This window comes from Ciona intestinalis, chromosome 7 (assembly GCF_000224145.3).
Source record: "Ciona intestinalis chromosome 7, KH, whole genome shotgun sequence".
Lineage (NCBI taxonomy): Eukaryota > Metazoa > Chordata > Ascidiacea > Phlebobranchia > Cionidae > Ciona > Ciona intestinalis.
The window spans coordinates 1,117,562-1,124,844 of record NC_020172.2 but is presented as its reverse complement, the minus strand read 5'-3'; the positions used below and the strand labels follow the sequence as shown (position 1 = coordinate 1,124,844).

The 7,283-nt window shown below is 39.0% G+C and overlaps 1 protein-coding gene across 1 annotated transcript; it reads right to left on the bottom strand.

Moving 5' to 3' along the window:
- Window positions 1-1,338: 1,338 nt before the first annotated feature.
- Window positions 1,339-5,203, bottom strand: LOC101242571 (cyclic nucleotide-gated channel rod photoreceptor subunit alpha-like). Its single transcript, XM_026835099.1, has 7 exons — window positions 4,615-5,203; window positions 3,477-3,665; window positions 3,052-3,243; window positions 2,791-2,903; window positions 2,130-2,300; window positions 1,466-1,612; window positions 1,339-1,401 (listed from the first exon to the last, which is right to left on the bottom strand). Exons 1-7 carry the CDS (start codon window positions 5,201-5,203, stop codon window positions 1,339-1,341), a joined length of 1,464 nt encoding a protein of 487 aa, XP_026690900.1.
- Window positions 5,204-7,283: the final 2,080 nt, after the last annotated feature.

The following is a 7,283-nucleotide window of genomic DNA, read 5'->3' as shown; positions in this document are numbered from 1 at the left end:
CCGTTTTCCCCTTGTCTACTATATATATATATATATATATATTATTTTTAATATGCTGGTGGAGATTGTAAAATAAACTAAAAATTCACATAAACATGTATAACCCATCAGCTTATTAATATTACCATGATAAATTGAGTTTTTTTNTGGTTGTGGCCACACAAGGTTTAAGTAAGTTTTATCTCATATACTCAAGTTTGGGAATTTCAGTTTTACATATTACAGTACTCAGTTTAGTACCCAGAATGTTGTTCAAACTTACTCAACAAAGCTGGTGTAGTCGTCATATTTTGGGGGTTCCATAGGCCATTGGTTATCACCTTGTGTGCATTTGATTCGAGCAGCTTCAACAAATTGCTCGGCAGCTATATTGACAAGCAATTAATGAGAATATTTATAAAACTTTCCACAACTATAGAAGCTATAAATGGCCATAAAATCACAATTATAACTGTTTTTGAACGTTTTGTCCAATTAATTTTTTAAATAGCCTTGCTGGCGATAAAAATGACATAACAGTTTAAAAACTTTTAATCGAACTAATCATTCTCAAGTCTATTGTTTAATAAGATTGTAGCAGACCACAAACACTGCCAGGCCAGCGTCCATACATATATCTTAAACTTATTCATTAAGCAATGCCAACTGTGGACTACACAAAACCTCTAACACAACTTTTCAAGAAACAAAATGTACATTTCAGTTGCAAATTGCAATGCCCTTTGACATAAAAACACATATTTTTTCCAGTTTTATTCTTTTGTATTTTTACCTTTAGGATATTCAGAAAGAACTTGACGAAAGTCGTGTTTGTTCAGGACGAAGATGTCACAGTTTGTCTTGCATCGAATGGAGTTGATACGCGGAAGATCAAACACGAGAAGGATCTGCCCAAAGAGCTTCCCTGAGTGCATCATCGCTACTACCTCTTCCTCATCTGAGTCTAAAACCTGGAGGAGGTTGAATACTATTTGTATGGAACAAGGTGAAAATAATGATGTAATAATTTGCGCATCTTATATTTGAAATGCTGCTGGGTGATAGGGGATAAGTGTAATTGATTTTAGTTGTGGCATAAGCATTTTAAACTTAGCTATCTGGCATTTTCACTTGTGTTCACCATTTGCACTGCCAGTACCATTTATATATGAAGCGTCTACAACTTGTTGCCGTGTGTATGTGAAAATGTATGAGTATGCTTCTGTTTCAACCTGATGACTTATGGTTTAAATAAACCAAAAATATAGAAACGAGATAGCGAGTAACCTTTTGAAAAAATGTTCATGAACCACTATGATGGAGAATTAAGGAGCCACATTTTACATTGTGTTAAAAGATTCAAAATGATATGTCATCAAACTGTCTAATACCCGCAACATTTTGTGGTTTGAGACAATCTGTCTGATATTGATGACAATTTAGAAATCATTTTTAAAATTAAACATCTTAAAATAGATTATCCTACCTCCACAATACCATGTTGTATGTAACACATATTGTTGGCAATTTCACCAGCTCTCTGAACAAACTGGTTTTCCAGGTAAACCATGGGTGTTGCTACAAGTGCCAGGTTTCTACAGAAAGCATCTTCAGTTGCATCCAATAGATCAGCCTGTTGTGATAATGTTAGATTAAATAAGTATTGAAGTATTGGCGGAATCGGCATTCGAACATGAAATTAAACTTGCATCACGGCAGCAACACAATTGCAATAGATGATCAACCTACCATGGTACCATGGCAATTTGCCACAGGCCCTTTTTTGAGGACGTAACATCACTTATCACAGGTGGTTGCTAATGCTATCGTGGCATTTATTCTGCTGCAGTGGCAAATAATACCGGAGAAATTGCTGTGGTGAATTTCATGGTCTGAGCACTTGTATAGCGGATACCAGATAGGTTTAGATTATAAAATTCGACTAACTTGCACTACTATGCAGGATAACCAGGACTTTATGTACAAGTGTATTGGGCCAATTTTGGACACGCCATTGAAGTATTTTCGTCAATAATGACTGGTACTGGTAGTTTTATTGGTAGTCAGGATATACCAAAAAAAACATGGTTCAGATCGCATAAATACATTACACTTACACACAAACAGTCAAAATTATGAAATGGACTTACTTTTCGAACCAGTTTTTGGAAAGTAGCTTCTGCAAAACTTGCACGTAAGGACTCGGGGAGTGTAAGAAGTATTCCACTTGCTTGTACATCCTCCCCCTCCCAACGATGCCACAGGTAATCGAAATATCGAATACATATTCCCTTCACATTTTCAGTGACACCCATGCGGTCCTAAAACAAGATTTGTTTGTTGATATTTTCTTTCTAATATTTGTTTTAATTAATTTGATCTTTATTATCTTTTTAAAGCGCTATGACATAGTGGTTACGGTTAGCATGCCAGCCTCTTCTAACCCAGATCCAGAGGTTACGGGTTCGAGGCTTGATGCTGCTACTGTTGTTGGTATATACATTCATTTATTCATATGTGTCCTTGTTTAAAGTACTTAACAACAATTACTACAATCCCAATGCTTCCCGATGGGTTTCAATTGTAAGCCATATATTTAAAAATGAACCAACCAAAAGTTAATTACCCACAAAGTTTTATATGTGGACCAGTGTGGTAACTTGTAAGTGGACACTAGTCTAGGTGTATGAAACAGAACACCCTGGGTAAGACTGTAGTTGACCCACACGAGAATAAACAAGCTGTACACATTCTTTTACATTCAATAATGCTACAAGTACGTAGCTACAAAGTCTAAAACCCTAAACTTACCACTTCGTCCTGGAAAGCTCTGAAACGATGAACGAAACTTGATCGTCTAGCGTCAATGTTCGTAAGCATGGACGTCATACCACCCATAGTCATACCGTATAGGACCATCATACCTGTTACAATAACGTGTACATGTACTACAACATAAGTATTTGTTTAGGTTGTGTTTTTTTACATAAATTTTACTTCTTCTTATAACCCGGGGGATTAAGACTTTTTTTGAATGTTGTAAAGTCGCTGAAGTAATCGTGTGCGCCTTACCAATGATCATAGCAAAAACGGAGTAGATTTTCTCGGGTATGGTGTACGCGTGTATGTCTCCGTAGCCTGTAGAAGTAGCGGTTGCAGACGCCCAGTAAAGACTGGTGATGTAAGTGTTATGCAAGAAGCTCACTTCGCTGTTTAAAGCGGCGTCCTTGTTGGTCGATAATCTAAGCACTTTCTCCAAAATATCTAGGAAAAGAGTGGGGTAAGATGGAACATGTTTTCATTCTCTTTTCTCGTGTAATTTGGTGGTAAACAAAAAAAAACAATAAAAAAACTGCATCTTTACGACTCGTTAAAAGGCGTCGTTATTTGTTCAAAACACGATCGGGAAATATGGGAATTGTGTGTTAACAGTATCCAATCTTACCCCGCAGTACTAGATTTAGTTTTCGAGTTGCAAAAAAACTCATTTTGCTTACGTTGAGGCAGGTACATGATCCAGCTGTTACCGGAGCATAAAGACAGGTCGAAACCTGATTCATCGCTTCTGGAGCATGCGAGACCGTACCAACCACACGCGGTGAAATGGATCGTCAAGGTCGACAGCAGTGCGTACTTCAGGGTTCGGTAAAGAAGCGTGCTAGAGCCTGGTTCCCCTTCACGAATGCCTGTGGTAAGAAAATGTAGCTATCACTCAGTCATTTTTGTGTATGGAGATATTTGTAATTCCGTATGCGGTATGCCTGCTATACAGAATTTTTCGGCGTCATGGCTCGTCGCTGCACGATTGTAGAACTTGTTGGTACCGGTACGTACATGTATTCTTAGGACAAGACCCTTATTGATCAAACTCATACCCACTAATCGTTTGCATCTTTTAAATGCAGTATATTCATTGCCCCATTTTAAAGTCGCGCTGATTTGTATAAACATTTAAAGTTTCGGTTGTGCGTAAATTATTATCCGTTAGCTGGTGCTAGTGGAACCTTGAAAATGATTATCAAGTATCGCGTTATAAGGACGAAATTTAGGCGACCGCAAAGGGCTCTAACATATCTTAAGGAAACGTACAGCTTTACCTGAAAATTAAATGATCGCTAATTAGCGGTTTAGTGGTAATGTGGTTCTAGTATACTTGCGTTAATTGTTACTTGGCGGTTTGACCGTGTAAAAACGGACTGGACACGGTTTTGACTGATTAAATTACATTATAAAGATAAGGTACACGCATAATAACAAAATTAATTATATATAATATTATGTAAACACGTAGGCTTATCAATTTTTCGGTGGATTAAATTTTATTGTATAAAACCGGGGGGATTAGTTAAAATATTGCCTAAATTCTAATCTGCAGAGTATGGCAGTTCCTGAGATCTCGCACATTATTTTTCGCGCGCGCCCGTGCTATCATCAAAAATCTGCGTGCATGTACATTTTTAAGCCACGTTAGGAAATCTTACTTAATCTAATACGTCCTTTTTTCTTTGTTTAATTAATTGGCGTGCGTTGGACAAACTATGGCGTGTATCACCAGTGCACCTGCATTACTCTGCAGACTGGCATTAAGTGAGGGGACTAAAAGTTTATAAACAATTGAAAACACAATGTGCTTACCTAAGTAGTAAAGGACAAAGTGCAATCGTACATATTGCTTCTGGCGACCGACGGCGTAAAAAAACTGGTCGCTGCCAGGTGCAAGCCATCTTAACTGGGAAATTGGGAAAAGTGAAAGGACGTCAAGGAAGAACGCGAAGCTGGTTTGGTAGCGTTCTCGGATTTTGAGTAAGTTCCGTTCTTCGACTCCGTCTATCATGTGTCCGGTGCGCGAGCGTAGGAACATAATGTACGAAAAGAGAACATCGGCGGCGGTGGCCAGATTATACAGCATTTGCTGCGCATTGAAGAAGAACATGTAGGAATTGAAGAAAAGACACATTACAACCAAAATCGAGACGAAAGTCTGAAAGTTTCTCAGAATCGGGTTGTACCACGAAATGGTCTCGCTGCAGAAGGTGTTAGGTTCTCCACTTTCTTGAATGGTAAAAGCGCTTTTTGTCGCCTCTAGGTCATTAGCGAGCTGGACAATGCTGGACTTCTTGGCTGATACCAGCTGCCTATCGACAGTGGCGTTGCCTTCGTCAATTTCGGCCCGGACGTCCTTATTTTCAGGCTCGACTTCCACGACTGTTTCTGTTTCCGCCATGGTGCGAGCTGAAGTGGCCACAAATTACGAAATGAACTTTCCAATAACGAATAACACAGCACACAAATAAAGTACCACACTACCCGTTAACGCCAAACAAGCGTCAACGGACAGCTAAACAAAGTTTTGCAACTATCTGTACTGTATTCTGATACGGTCTCCAAATTTACATTTTTTTTTGCTCAAATGGCAACAGTTTTAAAATTGAACAAAAAAAACGGCCGCAATACGACCAATTTGCTTGTGTTTTCAGTTCAATTCAAAATATGAAATGCAGTTTTGTCATAAACGAAGTTCTGGAATTTTTGTTTGTATTTATATTGTGACATCATATTGTCTATTCATATTTTAAAATAGAAATGTTATACAAGATTAAAAATGATTGGGGATCCTGCTACGTATTTGTATATCTTAGGGCTCGAATCAAATTTATTTGGTAGTTGTTATAAAGTACAACGCGAAATTAACGATGTGGACCACCTACTGCGGCAGACTTTGTTGTTTCATCTGACGGGCTACATTCGTAGTCGTTGTTCGACATGCCTTGGCCTGAATTGGCGGCTGTCATAAACCCGCAAGCATTTGATGGCAATTTATCAACTAAACTGGGGCATTCTGGTTAATAAAAGGACCCGCGACTGTAACCTTCGACATTCACAGCCATAACCCTGCAACAAATTGTATTAACGACCGTAAAGGGCCTGCTTTTTAGTGCAGAAACTTGCCCTTAATTTAGACAACCGTAAAAGCAGCAATCGTTCAAAAGAAGTGTTTATCAAAAGCAATTTAAGTCGCTGCATAAAATGTGGCTGCATATTTGAGTTAGCGGTTCAGTATTTGGTTGACGTGCAGGGACACAGGGAATTTAATTATATAAACGAGGACTTGTATAACGTTGTTGTTTCAGTGATAAACGCATTCCTGTGGCAGGACTGTTGTCTGAGCTTTCCCAGCCGTGTGTCGCTCGCCGTCCGCATAATTTAAGTAAAGCGCATATTTGAACAGCTTTCGTGACGTAAAATGTCATAACTTACGCACGGCGTTACCACAGTTTATTAATAAGAGATTTCGTCTCATATATGCAAAATATACAGTTGCACAAGTAAAATAGAGAACCAAACCGCGAAATTTCGAGAAAAAGTATGCCCTGAAATAGTCATTCGTTAGTCAAGATCAGCGAAACTTTCTATCTTGATAATCAGACAACAAAGCCACAGCTCGCAACCTTTAACGAAAAGGTGACTAAATTTGCAAATAGGCCGGCGGTCGTCTGTCGGCAATTTGTTTGTCGCTTGTGGAAAATGTAGGAAATCATATCAGCTTGAGACTATGAGTCATACGAAAGTAATCGCCGTTGGTGTTGGCTACACAGGCGTTAACGTTGTTCGGTCATGTCCTATTTTAAAACTACACATTTCGGGGTAACATCGCAGTACAGAGCTTTCATTATTGGCCTGGATTTGTTTGGCTTTCCTTGGCGCGCTGAAAGTGCTGGTAATTTCGTGACCAACGAGCCGTGAATAACGTCAGCTTGAACCTGGGTAGCCAGACAACCGTCGAACGTTAAAACTGGCGTCGGTGTGGTAAAAGCGCGGCCTTGGGTATTACGAGCTCAGGAAATTGTGTCTGGAACTCTTACCACCTAGCCCGAAGCTAGGTTAACCAGCTAAGTCGCTGCCGGTAATCCAATCCAGCTGTAAGAGGTTATAACCGGCATCCTTGACCTGCCGGGAAAATGGAAATGGTATAGATTAAACCGACTATAGTATTTTCTTTTTCAAACAATTTCAAAGTCATTGGGGTAGAACGATATTGAAATTTTGTTAGCAGTTCTGGCTTACCGCGGTTTTAAAAAATACAATAAAGGATTGCACGCTCATCGCATAACCGTTTTGCACCCCCTTTAAAATAAATGCTTGGCTATGTACCTTGGTAAACCAGTCAAGTGGTGAGTATGATTTTTTAACAACGCATATGGGTGAGGTAATGTAATATACTGTAGTGGTAACGTTTAAGTGCCCGGTGTGTTTCTGTATACTGACAGCAACGGCCAGACTAATTAGTTCATTTTTTCACTTTC

What these genes read in the sequence shown, in the direction of transcription:
- LOC101242571 (XM_026835099.1), bottom strand. Translation starts at nt 5,203, where the DNA reads ATGGCGGAAACAGAAACAGTCGTGGAAGTCGAGCCTGAAAATAAGGAC. An exon ending in CTTTGTCCTTTACTACTTAG is followed by an intron (nt 3,666 to 4,614) that starts GTAAGCACATTG and finishes TTCTTACCACAG; the next exon opens with GCATTCGTGAAGGGGAACCA. An exon ending in TCCAAAAACTGGTTCGAAAA is followed by an intron (nt 1,613 to 2,129) that starts GTAAGTCCATTT and finishes TTATCACAACAG; the next exon opens with GCTGATCTATTGGATGCAAC.